This window comes from Myotis lucifugus, unplaced genomic scaffold, assembly GCF_000147115.1.
Source record: "Myotis lucifugus unplaced genomic scaffold, Myoluc2.0 scaffold_102, whole genome shotgun sequence".
In the NCBI taxonomy this organism is placed as follows: Eukaryota; Metazoa; Chordata; class Mammalia; order Chiroptera; family Vespertilionidae; genus Myotis; species Myotis lucifugus.
This window is the reverse complement of record NW_005871150.1, coordinates 2249276-2266737: the sequence shown is the minus strand read 5'-3', so window position 1 is coordinate 2266737 and position 17462 is coordinate 2249276. Positions and strand designations below refer to the sequence as shown.

General features: G+C 43.4%; 1 protein-coding gene across 6 annotated transcripts in view; it reads right to left on the bottom strand.

The window, feature by feature from the left end:
* The window catches only part of FAT1 (FAT atypical cadherin 1), a 118583-nt gene that overhangs the window by 47903 nt on the left and 53218 nt on the right, over positions 1 to 17462 (bottom strand). For all 6 annotated transcript variants that reach the window (XM_023757161.1, XM_023757160.1, XM_014459073.2 and 3 more), the window contains exon 3: positions 11160 to 11474. In XM_023757161.1, the coding sequence (XP_023612929.1) occupies positions 11160 to 11474 (315 nt within the window). The remainder of the gene's footprint in view (positions 1 to 11159; positions 11475 to 17462) is intronic.

Genomic DNA, 17462 nt, shown 5'->3' with positions numbered 1-17462 from the left:
AAGGGGTTTGTTTTGTTTTGTTTTTTCCCCCTCCCCGTTCCACCACACACTGCATAGTTTATTGCATTATGGTATTTCAACGCTCCATAAACTCTGAACTGTGACTTATATAAAAGTTAAAGGGGGAGTGGGGGTGGGGGGGAGGGAATAGCCATAGTTAATCAGTATTCACTCAGCGGGTCCAAAAATGCAAGTTAGAAAAGAAAACAGGAGGGGTGAAAGCAGGAAAATGCATACGCAAGTGCTGGCTTTTGTAACTTTGTGTTTTATCTTTCTTTTCTGCGAAGCACTATTAAATTAAAAATAGAAATGAAAATACAAAACTTTCTTTCCTTGACCTAGAAAAACATCCCATTCTGTAGAGCAGCGATTTTCAACCTCTTTCATCTCATGGCACACATAAACTAATTACTAAACTTCTGTGACACACCAAAAAGGTATATTATATTTTTTGCTGATATGACAAAAGAAACGGCCATAATTCTGATTCACTCACACAGGACAGCTATTGCTCTTTTGGCTGTTGTTGTTTTTTAATCCGACAATCTAAGGGAGAAGGGTTCAGGCCCCTGACTAAACTGTCAGGACCTGCATGTTCTAAAATTTTTTTGCAGCACACCAGTTGAAAATTGTAGACCAATACTATTATAAATATGGGTGGGCTGAGAGAACAGATTGCATTATCTTCTCACCAATTACCAGTTCAAGTTTATCCCCATACGTGTATGTAAAACTAAGAAACCAACCTGTCCTATATTTTATGAATATCACTAAACATGATTCATAGTCTTTCTATGCTACTTTAGACATTTGGAGAAAGAGTTCATTTAAGAAAAGAGAGCATGGTAGGTTAACTGTCATGCTTCACTAGAAATTTTTATTCTCTGACATTTCTTACAAACCCATACCAGAAACCATCGACAAACTGCTCAGTTTAAGAGATCAAATAGATTTCATGGACTAGAATGCACATACTGGTGAGCATTAGAGGATGAGTAGGTACAGATAATCGGAGATAGTCCCCATAGGTGAAACTCCCTCTCTGCATTCATTCCTCTTCTTTGTGCTGTCCAGTAAGAACGCAGATGACTAAGATAGTCTTGTTTTCAGAGTGTTTAAGACACAAGGATGAAGGGGAGAAGTCAAAAGACTACATTCAACAAACAATAAGAGGGCTTAGAGTGTAGGGTGCATACTGAAAACGGGGGAGAGACAGCAAGGGCTCTTGCTCAGGGCTCTGTATTCCAAGTAAGTTTGAACTCGGGTGATGAGACATGTAATCTAGCCAACCCCATTGCTCCTGTGGATAACCAACCAACCACCTACTATGCAAGTGAGGCCATCCACGACCAGCCAACCGCAAGCCGACCGGCCAAGCGACCACCACTGTATACTGTTTTCTACATTGTATTGCAGTCTTCATTTGAAATGTTTTATGACTTTACAGGGTATTATTCTATACTGTTAATTTTCATGGTACACTAGTAAAACATAACATGCTTTGAATTAGTTATCAAAAAACTACAGGGACTAATCAAATGTATGGAAAACAAAGGAGGCAATACAACTGGTAATCATTCTGATTTTTGAAATAAATGATTAAGCAAAGCACGGGGAAGCAGGAGACAGTAACTACAGCTTCCATGTAGCACACAACTGTCACTCTGCCCATACCTTCCCCAACCAGCTTTAATAAAGTACAAATGTTCTCAGAACAAGGCTGTTCACTGCCATTTACAAAGATCACAGCCGAAGTCCTGAGGTCTGCACAGAAGGTGGGCAGAGGGCACCACAGGCAGGAGGGACAAGGGCAGAAACTAAACCAGGGACAGTGTTTTCCTGTGCGGCCTTTTAAGCTGTCTCTTCCAACAGGTACTGATTTTTAACATCTGTGCGAGTCGACTGGAGAGTAAGTACTAAGCAGCAACCACACATTCAGTATCATGTTTGGCTCTCTGGTGGCTACAACAAATGAATATGGGGTGGTCCTGGCCCTCAAGGACCTGAGCCAGGACTGCATCCCCTACAGGCAAGACCAGCACCCACACTGAAAATAAAGGCAGAGCAGACCTGCAAGGCAGGCAGGGAGGCTGGGCATGGCTATCCAGAGCCCCATTCTAAAAATACAGAAGGATTTATAGGCCAAAAGCGAGCGCTCAATGTTTCCTACAGTTATCACTCCACATCCATCCCCTTGGAGCTGTAGGTCATGCGCTCAGAGATGCTCCACAGCATCGTGATGCCTTTATTTAGGGCCTGTTCTAAGACTGCCTCTGACCACAGCCTGCCGAGGGCTCTCTGGCAGCTGTGGCCATCTGAGCAGCTATTGTTGTCACCCTGGTGCCGGCAGGATTAGGCTTGGAGCCAAAAATGGAATTCTATTCACAGACGGCCCAGTCCGTACGGGAGCTCAGGGCTCATGGAGTTCAAACTTTCCGAGGCCCAGAGAAAGCGCTAATCAAACAGATCACGTCACACAGGTAGTGGCTGAGCGGGAATTTACACCCAGAAATCTCCAGGCTTCTCTTCTGGTTTTAATTCTATCTGAGTAGCTGTTTCTTGTTGGAAACTGGTGGCATGAAAACCATGACAAACATAAGATCAAAAGCCAAATGTGCTTTATTGGAAGTTGCCTTCATCATTCCTATAAATGTCAGCTACAGCAGAGATAGAGAGGGGAAGAAACGCAGCCCACTTTCAAGGTTAGCCCCATGTTGACAAGAAAAGGTGAGCTGCACGCAGGCACTTAAACGCGAAAATCTTAAAATACTGGTCTTTAAAATAATTTTAGCAACATGTTTTAAAAAGTGGAATACCACTTGAATCCTAAGGGTTCCACATCAGCAGATTTTAAAAGAAAAGCATGTCGTCATCTCACATGTGTAGAGAAAAGGCACTGAATAAAACCTGACTTCCTTCAGACTTTTAGGATAACACACTTCACTAAAATATTAAAAATAAGCAGGTTAGGTAAGACAAACCTATTGATCCTTCCTTATAATATTTGCGTATCTTTGGGAAAAGTCTGCAAATAGGTACACTTATTCTTTTTAAATGAATTCCTGCCATTGTGAGCGACCGGCCCTCCGTTTCCTTCCGCTGCGGCTATCAAATGTCACCGGAAACCCTTGGAAGTTGTTTGCAGCTGTAGCTGTTTCCTATTGCACTTTGTTCAGCCTCTGTTCCAGCCACAATAAAATGCCACTTACTTTGATGGAGGAAAAAAATAGCGATAATGTGATCCTGGACTAGAACACAGATGAGCATGCCCATTAGCTACGATAGCATTTATTGGCTTTACCGTGCTTTCCAATGTAGGTTTTGTTATTATTCAGGGATGGCGAGGCCAACAGGTCAGATGGCAACTGTCACTGAAAAGACACTTGGTTACCCACAATCCCCAAGAAGAGGGACATGCAAGGCAATACCACCGGGCACGCCTGCCCACACCACCAGGGCCACAGGAGGCTGCAGCAGGGCCGGGCAGGAGCCTTTCTTGTGGTTTCCGCAGCACCGGCCAGTTCGAGGATCGCCGTGGGCCTGGAGCTCAGGGGTTGTTGTCCTACTTGTCTGGTCCGGCCCTGGGGTGGTAAGGACAGGGGATACCGGCTGGATCAAGGGTGGCCCCAAGGATGGGGTCTGGACTGGCCAGCGGGCACATGAAAGGTGAGTCATTTACTGTCTCTAAGAACCATCGAGCCCTGAGAGGGGCAATCTCTGACGGTGAGAATCCAGACACCAGAGCATCAAGAATACAGAGAATGAAAGAGCTGATATATTAAGGAAGAAAGCTGTCTGGGGAACTGAACGGGAACAAAAATTTTCATAGGTATCTTCTTTGTACCTTTCAAATTTTGTACTTTGTGAATGCATTACGTATTTATGACAAGTAATATAAGTTACACTTACACACACACACACACACACACACACACACACACACACACACACACACATCTACTTTCTGGTCTTGGTAAGCACACTATACTGAGAAGGAGTGGCATTTTGAGGAAGGAGGAGCAGCCCAAACTGGAGGGTCAGGATTCTGGGCTTCAGGTACAACACAGTGACACAATTTTACAGATGAAACTGTACAGTGATCTGTATTTCTACAAACTACAAACTCTAGAAACATACCCAGGATGTTGCTAAATTTAGGTTTAAAATAAATCTAGAAATTCAATTTTAATTCCTTAAAAACACAAAAAAAATCCTGGTTAAGAAGATTCCTACTGTTTATTAAGTGAGGGTTTAACAGTATACACATATGTGTGGCAGCTCTAAAATTAAATAAGCATTTTTTTTCCAGATAAAAAGCAATAGTTGACCCTCCACTTCTAGCCAGGGGATCAAATTCACCCTCCAACATGGAACAAACAGAAAACAAGACAAAATAAATGAAATCGTGATTTCTGGGACACCAGACAGTCAAAGAAAGATGGCGAATCCTGAGAGATGGGAAACTGTTAGACTCCCAGAGCAAGGATGATGGGCCAGAACAGAAACTCACCAGGGCAGAAAGGCCCCGATAGCAAAGGGCAAAACTGGGAAAACAAGATCCTCGCCCCCAGGGTAACCTATCCTCCCCTAGCAAATCACTGGTCATGAGGTTTAGACCCCCTGACCTTTTCCTCCCTAAAGATAACATCTAGGCCTCAGTTGTATTTCAGCTCCAGGCCCAGAAAAGCAGCAAAACCAGACTTGTGACACCATGGCTACCTCAGGACCAGCTACATTGACCAATCACACACACACACACACACACACACACACACACACACACACGCAGCCCGCCCTGGCACCAACCAATCAGTGGAGACCGCGACCCTGAAAGAGCACCCTTGGAAAGCTGATGCATATTCCATTGAGACCCTCCCCTGAGACCTCCCCTAAGATTTCCACCTGCAGGAAAGAGATAAATATGCTCAGGACAAGGGATCCTGTGTGCGCGCTCCCTCCAAGGATCATGCCTGTGCCATTCCCCCACAGGCACGTATCCCCCAGTCACCAAGGGACCCCATGAGACTTGCAACCAGGGGAGCCATGGGCAGCGACAGCTCATTCCAGGCTAACCCCCTGAACCTGCCTCCAAGGCCCCCTTTTCTCTGTGTAGCCCTTCTCTTTGGATACCCATCTCCCATCCCCTTTTCCTTAAATAAATTCAATTTTCTTTCATCACCGTCTGAGATGAGATGGCTATTCAGCCTGCCCGCGCACCACGACTTTAACTTTCAGGAACAAAGCGGGTGAGACCTACTGCCCTGAGACGGTTTCCACGGTTATTCACTCCGAGGTGAAAACCAAGAGAAATGGAAGTTTATGTCTACACAGAGACTTATTCTCAAATGTTCCCAGCAGCTTTATTTGTAATAGCCAAAAAGTGGCCGGAACACAAATGTCCATTAACAGGTAACTGCATAAACAAAGTGCAGAACATCTACACGGGGACACGCAGCAATGAAAGCGTACTCACTACAACGCGCATGGATCACTAGGTAAATACGCCTGGTGCAAGAATCTTCACCATGATCCAAGCAGTGTGCGTCCATTTATCTAAAATTCTAGAAAATGCAGATCAATACATGAGGATGGGAAGCAGAGCAGGGGTGGCCTGGGCCCGGGGTCCAGAGAGAAGGGAAACTTCGAGAAGTGATGAGGATGGTCACTGCCCCATGGTGGTGATGGTTTCACAGTTTGATAGCTCTGCCAAAACTTACCAAAATTGTAGGCTTTCAATATGCGCCATTTACTGCATGTCAATTAGACTTCAATAAAACTTTTGAAGAATAAAAAGCAATACTTGCTTTGCATCCTAAGCATGGGAAATACCAAACATACAGATAAGAGAATAAAACGTTGGTCTTTTCTAAAGTGTATCTGCCCGTTATAAGTTGCACATCACTCCCCCGAAGCTCAAATGGAAAACATGGACTAAGAAGACGCTTCGCGAGGGTCATGTCAGTTTCCCGAGGCTACTTGTGGACAATGAAACCCCTGAAGCACATTGGTCCCCATTGTTCGGACTCCCCTCCTTAGCTGTCCTTGACATACCACAAGGAGGCAGTGACGTGTCAGACAATCTAACATTCTACACCCTTATCTGTCTCCCACCCTCGGCAACTGCACAATTTATATTAAAAGAAGCAAATTTCACCCTAACTGATATTGGACATAATCAGACAAAATAAGGTTATAAAAAATTCTTATAAAAAATTCTGGTGTCAACAAAACTTTGTGTGTGCATCAGGAAAGGGGAATGGATGGAGTCTCTTTTGCCTGTACACCCTGAAAAAAAACACCACAAAAACACACCCCATCACTCTCCTTATAAACAATATAATAAGAACCATCTGAGATGTAGAAAGACAGTTCCTGGCACCACAATCGAGCACCAAAACTTTGGCTGAAAGATAAAAAAGGTTCATTCAAACTTGTCATTTGGAACCCAAAACTCAGATGATCCAATCCAGCCTCGGAAGATTTTCTGGTCTCGTTTTTAAGTATTGTGCCATAGCATGACGAAGGGAGGACGGGTGCTGTGGAGGTCTTCTCTCCAAAATGACTGAGCGAGGTCACTGCATTTATGTTTACACAACATGTTCCAAGGGATCGCATGGAGACACTCAAAAATAGGTCACTGTTTATAAACATCACATAAATAGTCCCCTTCTACCCTTACTCTGGTAGCTAAGGTTTTCCATCAAGTGTAACTCGTTTAACATTGTCTCTTGGCCACTAACTCACCACTCCTTCCAAGTGTCCCCCCGTGTGACTCGCATCCCCACTTCCTCCGCAGGTATGTATTAGACCTGTCGCACACTATCGATTCCCCCCACCCCACCCCCTGTTTCTCTCTGCTCTTTCACCCTCGTCGACGACCACCTTTCAAAGCATCTCTTAATGCGCTGCCTACAGGGATGAAGCTCACCTACACTTGCTGCATAAACACATGATCTCAATGGCCATGAATGTAGGCTTTCCTCTCGCCCGTAGAACACTCCCCAGAATCCTAAATTCACCTTCACCCCTAAGGAGCAAGTTACACTCATCTTACTTCGTCAACATTATTTATCCAATGGAGATGCACACGTATATTGTCTTCTGTATCTTTAATAAAGTAACATATGCACATTGAGAGAGGCTGTGGTATCTTCCCCACACCCCGTTCTGAGTGCGCCGCCCTCTGCACACAGGGGCCTTACTCACCGGGCAGGGCGTGCAAAAACCATCGCTGGTCTCACAACGCAAGGGCCAGGGAGCCCGTTTCCCCAGGATCCCAGAGGGAAAGCCTCGCTGTGGCCCAGACCTCTTGATTTCCAGCCCAGTAATTTTCTCACTCAGCCAGTAATTATTAAACAACATGATTCAGGACCTCCAGGTGGTGTTCTGGGTCAGTAAGTCATGGGAACTTTCTCAACCAGACTGTCTTTCATCAGCTCTCCCAATCTGGCCTCCCTATTAAAAATACGTCTGCTTTGAAAGTCTTGAGGAAGAAGGATTCTTTGAAGCATTGCACTTTTGGACCCTGAGGATCACGTGCAAATTTTCTGCTGAGTTGAGGGAATAGAGCCATCTAGAGACAGGCCTTGTGAAGCTATATACTACACTCTGCAACAATGCCCATGTTAAAATGTGGTTATTTCTTTTTTAAAAATATGCTTTTATAGATTTCAGGGAGAAAGGAAGTGGGAGAGAGAGAGAGATAGAAACATCAATGATGAGAGAGAATCATTGATCGGTTGCCTCCTGCACGCCCCACACTGGTGATCGAGCCCATAACCTTGGGCATGTGCCCTGACTGAGAATCGAACCGTGAGCTCCTGGTTCACAGGTCAACGCTCAACCATTGAGCCACACCGGCCGGGCAAAATATGATGATTTCTTGATCTGAAAAGCCATCAGGTGATTGGCAGAACTATCAGACTTCTTTACTAACCACAGAGTCTATGATAGACTTCAAGACAAACATGCCTATGTACTAACTGTAGTTATTCCCCACTGTTACCTGCCTCAGCCCATAAGAAAATAAACCCTCTCTGTAATCCTTGTGAATTTTCTTCTGCTGTCCCGGCAGCAGGACGCATGTGCTTCCTGCCCAGGGCTGGGAGCTGGCTGTGGCTGTGGCTGGAGGGGTGGGGGGTCGGGGATCGGTATTCTCCCTGAGGCTAAGGAGAGGTCTCTGCAAACATCTCTTCCCAAGTGTTATCAGGTCAGAGGGATGTAAAAGGGAGAGGCAATGCCACATTAATCCCATTTGCACAAGACATAACAGGAGAGCAGCGCTATCATTATTTCAGAGGCCCCAGAGATAACCGCGGTTTCAAGGCTCCCCTCCCCACAAAGGCTCAAACAGAGAGAATTTCCTTACGTTCCTTTCTCCTCAAATATACATTACGTCCAGACCTCTATTTGCTCAGACATTCAAAAGGCCATGGATGGCTTTCTTGCCTGTCTCTTCAACAGAGAAGTTAACCTAATCTAAAAGACAACATAAAGAAAAATGAAATCATCTTAAAGTCTAAATCATCAAACCATTTTTTAAAAGGGGTGGTTATGTTTGTTAGTTTTTGAATTACTACCTGGCGGCTCTGACTTTTAAATTTCTCTGCTTCTCAAGGCCGGCCCGCCCCACCCCACCCCCACCCCTTGCTTTCAGGCAAATAGTTTCTTGACTCTGAAATCCTCCTTCAGAATCTGTATGCATTTCTAATCTTGCTTCTTTTACCTCTGGCAATGCCCTAATTTTTTAGCTCTGAGTTTTCTTTCAGTGGACTTCACAGGAAGAAGGCTGAATGTGGTTACTACTTGTGCAGTAAAGAGTGTGCAACTGCACTGCTTACGCGAGCCTTTATTAACCAATTAGAGACCCTGTGTCAGGTCTTCATGTTCTTGTATAATCTCTCAATTCCAGCCCTTTTTCATAGGCTGGGGGTCCTGCGGGGCGCCCCGCCCCTAATGCTTCCCAGAGGAAAAACTCTCAGGTCCCGTTTCTGTCCCGTATAATTAAGTTCTTATATGGCTCAACCATTTACCAATTGCTGGTTTCCTGTGACTCCAAACCTCCCTCCAAGGCTCCGTCAGAGGAGCACAGCAGAATCCGGCCAAACACTAGAGCTTTACCAACGATCTCAAAGCAAAGCAAATCCTAGATGCGCAACACCCATCTTGAACCTGTTTACCTTTAACTATCAAGAAAGGGTTTCTATGAAAGTTAGTGTATGCTAACAAGAGGTTTAAAACTAACATCTTAACATGCCTTTTAAAAGACAAAATATTACACACACACTCACACACACACACACTCACACGATCTCTATCAGGTATCTTTCTACAGACATTTGAGTACACAAATATTGAATTCAGGTTTTTTTCCACCTTAAGAATTGTTTCCTCAACCCAAGTGCCCATCAGTAGGTGAGTGGGTGAAAAGCTGTGGGATAGTCACACCATGGAAGACAATTTTACCCTGTGTGACAGCATGGATGCACCTAAGTGGAATAAGCCCGTCAGAGAAAGTCAAGTGCCACATGATTTCACTCATGTGTGGAATTTAATGAACAAACTGAACTAACAAGCAATAGAGACAGACTCATAGAGGGCAGGCAGACAGCTCTGGGTGGTGGTGTTGGTAGCAGGAGGTGGAGGGATTGAGCAAAAAACGAAAAAAAAAGGTGAGAGAACTTATCGACAGGGACAACAGTGTGGTGATGGTGGGGGTGGGGCTGGAGGTGGAAGACAGCATAGAGGGGATAAATGGTGATGGAAAAAATAAAAATTAAATAAAATTACAATAGAGTAAAAATAATTGCTTCCTTTTAAATTCAACAAAGGAAGTTATGAAATAAAAAATGGTACAAATAAGGGATAAAAGAGATTGCTAAGGAAGCTGGGAATGCCTCTTTAATTTTGATTATTGTATATTATTTCCTTGACATATATCAACCAGACAACCCAGTAACTGAATAGGCCAGCTCCCCTTGAATAAGAAAAGACCTAAAAAGCAAAACCATGATAGAGGTATGCAGATTACAGCAAATCTCCTTCTTCAGAATTCATAATTAGATTCCACAGGAAGGTACTGAATCACCAAAACATCTTGGCTCAAAGGCCAAGTGATCTATTTGATAAGAACCTTTATTTTCCTACAAATAGTCTTCTCAATGTCATATGACGGTTCCTGTTTCAATTCTAATTAAGAAACTGAAGATTTCCATATGTGAAATTTTCAGTGCATAAACAATAGCCAACTTTCCACTACACAAATGATAGCTAGGGTGAATCTCAATCTCTCTCTCTTTCTCTCTCTCTCTCTCTCTCTTTGCAAAATAATGAAGAAGAAAAAAGAAACCAAGGACTAAGAAAAAAATAGATGCACTGTCCAATGTAAAGGAATAAAGGTTAGAATTTTCGAAGAGGATTTCGGAGTCAAGATGCCTTCTGCTTAGAAGCAAGGGTTCAGACATTGAGAGGAGAAAACAGAAAACTTGAGGTATCAGTTCAAGAAAGTAACTGCTCCCAATTTGAAAACACTGAATCCTGATCCCTATTGCTCTATGGAAAACTCCAAACAACATAACAACAACAAAAAAACGACTGTGAATTGTGAAATGAACTCTAGATATTCTTCATAAAAAGTAGTCAAGACTGCAGCTGGTTTGGCTCAGTGGATAGAGCGTCAGCCTGCGGACTGAAGGGTCTCACGGGTAGGGGGCATGCAGGAGGCAGCCAATAAATGATTCTTCTCATCATTAATGTCTCTCTCTCTCTCTCCTTCTCCCTTCCTCTCTAAAATCAATAAAAATATATTTTATTTAAAAAAAAAAGTAGTTAAGAAAACTGGAATACTTAACAGCCATAGAGTTTGCAGTAAGTTTAAGAGATATCACTAATTTAGCAGCTATTACTGAAACAATATTTGTTTTTTAACTTGCAAATGAAACTCTACTAATGCGCAAAATCATAAAATTGCTTTACAAAAGCAAATTCAAAGGAAAAACACACTTGGATTAAATTTTCATCTGGCAATAGACTTGTTTTGAACAACTCCAAAGGAAAACAACTTATTAAAAACTAAAGAAAATCGGAGCACTAGATCTTAAATGTTCCCCTACTGGGAGAGTATAAACAAGAACATTTCATACGATAGTTTTAAGGCATACCTGTCTTAGGATGTATGGAGAAGAACCCTTGTGGATTTCCACTTGTGATTCTGTATGTCAGCTTGTCATTAGAGCTAGGATCTGGATCGAAGGCCTCAATGTGGACCACGGATACATCCTTGGGAGAATTTTCCATGATTTCTGGAGAATAAACTGGCTCTGAAGTCTGGGGGGCGTTGTCATTGACATCCTCCACCTCGATGTAGACCTCTATGAACGAGGAAAGGGGCACAACACCCTGATCGGTGGCGTAGACTGTCAGCCAGTAATGGGAGGTCGACTCGCGGTCCAGGCGGACTGAAGTCTCTATGACACCTGGGGAGAAAGAAGGAGACCATGAGGAGGCATGTCGACAATCACCAGCACTGCCACTTTGAGAAAGTGTCAACCTAAATGACAGCTCTGATTGATGGAGGGCTTATGGGTCACAGCTGTGAGATCTGGAGCAAGTTAGCTCAGCTCTATGCCTCAGTTTCCTTTCCTATAAAATGGAGATAATGACAGTATGTTCTTCCCAAGTTGGTTAAATGAATTCCTACACATGTGAAGGATTAGAATGGGACTTGGTACATAATACCGGCTGTTAAAGTATTTGTCATTATTGGTATTAGATGGCAGGTACTATGTGAAGCACTTTGCAAATATTATCTCATTTACATTTCCAAACAACCCAATGAGACGGATGGGTACTACGAGATTATCTAATGGCCCCATAATCTGCTTTTCCAAGGATGGCATTTATGGTTGGTTAAGATGAGTTGACTTTTCTAGATTTTATCCGGGAACCAGAGACAAGACCAGAGACACGGCCCCGATCTGAGCCCCACAGTCTAGCACCCCTGTTCCCCACGCTGCACTCATGTGACCCCTGCTACAGTTAAGAGGAAGAGGCTGGAGCAACACTCCTCTGCACGTCTTTGTTTGACAGACACGCCCTGCCTAGTGGCTAAGAACCAGAGGATCGCCTTTCAAAGTCCAGAATAAGGAACTGCTCAGGTCTCTTGTGTGATGAAACCTTCAGTTTCTTACAGCAAGACAACCAGTGTGCTAAAAAATATACTTTCTCCCACTTACACCGTAAGTTCCAAAAGGGCAGAGGCCACATGGTTCTCAAATATCTTTATACCCAGCACCTTGCCCAAAGCCCAATAATTACTCCTTAAATGAGTGAACAAAAATGAATAGACATCTGGAACTGGTACAGAAAAGTCCTCAATTAAGACCCAAACTAGGACACATATCTCATTTAAGTCGACTAGTAAAAGATGGAGTTATATAATTACAAAGGAGAGGGTTAGTGTATCCTTTCAGCCCCACCACTGAAATTAGTCAAAATCTCACTTGATCCCAGGATTAACCTCTTCTCAGGGTGATGAACAGTGAAAACAGCCATTTCTCTTAGGCTAACCCCGTGGTGTAATCATGTCCTCTGGCTTGCCAAAAATACATCACTGCATTTTTTCACGTGCACTAACCATTCCAAACGAGTTCTGCTTTTAGGGTTCAGCACCATGGTCCAGGTTGGATTTTGGAAACTCCACAACTCTTAAGTCATGAAATTTCCCATTTAATGCAATTCTGTTTTGAAGGTTTGCTAAGAATTCATGAAGCAATAATAATTATAATGCTTCTGAATAGCAATAAACATTCATCTTATGATCATCTATTTCACATTTTAATATTTGGTAATTTTGCTATTTGTAAGTTGTAACCTGTTTGGTAGTGTGAGATATTATCTAACAAAATAAATGAGATTTTCCCCCTACTGACTACTTCAAATATGCATGTACTTAAATTTATAAATGGATCGAGAATGACACTCACAGAAATAAGGACTAGAGCCTCAGAACTCTTCAATCAAATCCAGCTACCTGGTCTCCCCATGTAGCAGAGACAACTGTCAGATAAACTCAAGCATGTTTTCCTTTTCCTCTGGTCCAAACATAGTCTATGCACTCTACACCCTAAATTAGTAAAATAGTGTGTGTGTCTTGTTTTTAAATATTTTTATTGATTTCAGAGAGGAAGGGAGAGGGAGAGATAGAAACATCAATGATGAGAGAGAACCATTGATAGGCTGCTTCCTGCACGCCCCCCGTTAGGGATTGAGCCCGCTGAGCCACTGCGGCCAGGCGAAAATAGCATGCGTTAGCTTGAGAGAAGCGTGCCCTTAGTAAACAGGAGAAAACACTCTTCTCCAGTTTCAGTTTTCCACCACTCCCATCAGCCGATACAAGGCAGCCGGGGAAGCCCAGAACGTTCTCTCTGCTGGGATTACGTATTAACACACAAATGCACATAAGCTTCTCTTGTGTCCTGCCTTTCATGACAATGTAGCCTCATTCACCCGACAGGTGAAGGATTACTAGAAAACCTGAAGAGGACAGGTACGTGGTGCTTGTCTTCGCCCCTCTCCGGTCCTAATCCTCAAGCAGTCCATGCTGCTATCATCCACTTCTGTAAATTGTGTCCCTCGACCTGCGATTTGTAGGCATTTAATGACAACAATAATTATGGAAACACATTCATTCACTTTACTATATGCCAAGCACTAGGAGAACTGTCTGACAGGCATTATCTCATGTAATCCTTACATCCAACCTGCTTTCATATGTGGTGTTATTACCTCTAAATCATGGATGCAAAACTTGGACTAAGAGAAGAGGGCCCAGCCAGCGTGGCTCAGTGGTTGAGCATTGACCTATGAACCAGGAGGTCACAGTTTGATTCCCTGTCAGGGCACATGCCCAGGTTTTGGGCTCAATCCCCAGTAAGGGGCGTGCAGGAGGCAGCCAATCAATGAGTCTCTCTCATCATTGATATTTCTATCTCCTTCTCCCTTCCTCTCTGACATCAATAAAATATATTTTTTTTAAAAAGAGAGAGAGAGGAGGAACTTTCCCAGGGTCACAGTAAATGCAGACTGCGTTCAGACACCACGGATCCCTGACTGCAGTGCCAGCAAATTCCGCGTCAGTCCTGCTGTTCCTATGACCCAAGTGTAGTATGCAAAATTTATGTGAAAAGCCAAGTGGAACCTCATATTTCATTCATTTTTTAACATGTCAGTATTCAGAAGTAGTGTACTCAATGTTCGTTCATATATACTAGCAATAGCTTTTCCTAGTGTCTGGGTGGAAAAGAAAAAATAGAAAAGGAAAGGATAGTATGAGGCTTCAATCACAGGCAAGTCAGCTATTTATTTTCCATCAAATGCCACTCTGTGCCTGGTGTGCAAGTGTCCAGACTGCACTGTACAATTACGGATGCCTTCTGCGGCGGCCCTGGGGGCGCAGCCACGGCCTTCCCATGACCTCCCAGACATGTTAGGGGGAAGTTTCCGAATTTCGGGTAATCCCTGGATATTAATGAAGGTTAAATGTGAGACAGCACAGTGGCTCTACACAAGTATGGACGAAAACTAAGATGGCATTAATTAGCCATTTAGATATTAAATATGCATAGTGAGATGCTCAGAGGTTCATGTTTCATTAATTCATAGACTATATGTTTTATAATATCATGTGGTGATTTTAAGATAGTTATGTTGTGATGTATTTTAATTACTGCATCCTCATAAAAGAACAACATTATTTAATACAGCTTCTAGGTAACTATAAAGTGAATTTTGACTGTCAAAGGGGAATGTGGGCATATTGAATAGTCTCTTCTAAACAAAATGCTCAAATTCATGTTAATACAAGTGTATTCACTGTATTTATAATCCTATATAATAAAAGGCTAATATGCAAATCAACTGAACGGCGGAATGACCGGTCGCTATGACATGCACTGACCACGGGGGGGGGGGGGGAAGACACTCAACGCAGGAGCTGCCCCCTAGTGTCAGTGCGTTCCCACAGGGGGAGCGCCGCTCAGCCAGAAGCCGGGCTCATGGCTGGCAAGCATAGTGGCTGATAGCTGGAGCCTCTCCCACCTCCACAGCAGCGCTAAGGACCCCTCGGGAAGGGAGCCGAAGCCAGCAGGCGGACATCCCCTGAGGGATCCCAGACTGGGAGAGGGCAGAGGCCAGGCTGAGGGACTCCCCCGCCCCCCTCCAGTGCACAAATGTCATGCACCAGGCCTCTAGTCATTTAATAATAGAAATATTTATTGTATGCCAAGGATTTCACTAGGTGCTTTACATGCATTAAGTCATTTAACAGACATAAAACTTGTATGATTTTCATCCCGGTTTTACAAAATAAGGAGGCAGAAGCTCACATAAAGTAATGAACTTGCCCAAGCGTTAGAGTTGAAGAAGCACAGTCAAGATCAACAGTAACTTGGTAGCACTAGGATCTGAGCCAGTTTGATTCAAGAACTCAGGCTCTTCACCAGGATGATAGGCAGCGATTTCCAATTTTTTTTTTTATCTCACAGCACACATAAACTACTAAAATTCTGCGGCCCACAAAAAATGTATGATATTATTTTCTGATCTGACAAAAAAAATAGGTATAATTTTGATCCCTTCACACTGGAGGGCCACTGCTGTGTTGGCTGTTGCCATTTTTTTATTTGATAAATATATGGGAAAAGAGGCCAGTGCCCCTGACTAAACAATCAGGTACTGCATGTTTCCAAAATCCTTGCGGCACGCCGGTTGAAAATGGCTGCGCTTAGCTGGACTGTCATCATTAGCCACAGCATCACTGTCACACACCCCACAGCACCAAGGATGCTGGGGACCTTGGGGGCAGGGGGACCACAGCCATGATGAGAGGCTACAAGGAGGTTTCAACTGCTGACATAAGGGTCCTCCCCACACTGAAAGGAGAGGAGATCCAAGGACTGTGCCTGGCCGCAGAGGCTCAGGGCCTGGTGCCTAAGCATGACTCTAACTGTAGATTCTAATTCTAGGCACTAGGACAAAAGCATCAAGTAGGCGGGGAAAGGACATGCATATGCAAGGAGACTGTGTTCTGCTTTTCAATCATTTTGTTCAGTCACAAGATACATCCCCCATGACCCCCAGGCACAGAGGAAGCCCTCCACTGAGCTCCCCTCTGGAATCCAGGAGCAGACAAGTGCCGACAAGGCAGGACACTGTCTAGTCTAGATAACCTGCGAAAAAAGACCCGTAGCCCTCGCCTTAAGCATCTCAAAGTCAAGACTTGTAGACTGGCAACCCCTTGGAAACCCTGAGTGCAACTCTCTCGTTTTGAAAGGAAGTTGAAATGATTCACCCAACTTCAGGAAGGTCAACACTGAGATTTCAGATTCCAGAGCCCGGCACCTCCTTAATCAGGGGCTTATCGGAATCCCAATCATCCTTCACAGGGATCCGGGCTCTGAGACAACCAGTAAACCAACTGTCCAGATGACTCGCCAGAGGCAGTGTTTATTCTTTCGGTCACTTCAAGTCCTTATTCCTACCCTCCTGTTCCCAGCCCTTCCTAAACCCAACTAGCATCTATGGATGGATTTCTCCTGGAACTTCAGCAGTTACCTGAACTCATAAAAGGGAAACAATTTTCCAAAATTGCATTGTGAAGACTTCTAATCAGTACCTTTAATATAGGAAAACAACAATAACTGCACTCCTAGCCATCACTGAAAGTTAATCCATCAACCCACAGGGCTCATTCTCAAAACTTCACCTCACTCCTACTTCACTCAATCCAGGATCACCTACCATCCAACTTGCAATAACTACTTTTTTGCACCCTGGGTTATACATTCACTTTTCCTGAAACAATTCTCTAAGGAACCAACAAAAACTTTACATATTTAAGCTCTAGTTTTAAGCATATTTCTCTTCAACACATACGCAGAATAATACTGCATCTTATTCGTCACTTATATACACCATATACAAACTCTGCAGTCTCTATGTAGTGTTATATTGTATATTCTGAGCACAGAAGACAAGTCCACACAAGCTTGCTAGATGCACTCCCCAGCCATGGTATAAAGAATCTTGTATTTGCTTTAAGGAAACATCAAAGAGGTAAATACCTAGCTTTCCAAACTCAAGAACACAATGAAGACATTCTCAGGAAAAGTTGTTAATAAGATGAAACAATGGAAAGAAGCTGAAATTTGGAACTGTTAAGTAAAAATGTTTATCATTCCAAACATACTCTCTGGGGTTCCAAAGCCACCACCAGATGTCACTATGGAAACTGATTTTAAATGTGAATACAGTGGAAAAAACAGACAGAAGGAAGAAAAAAACACACACACACAATGCAATTGTTCAGAGAGCTTGACCAATGGAGCTGAAAATCCAGATCAGGACAAAATTTCTTTCTAAAAGGATTCATTCATGTTCCTATATTTAATTAAACGGGGGTTGAT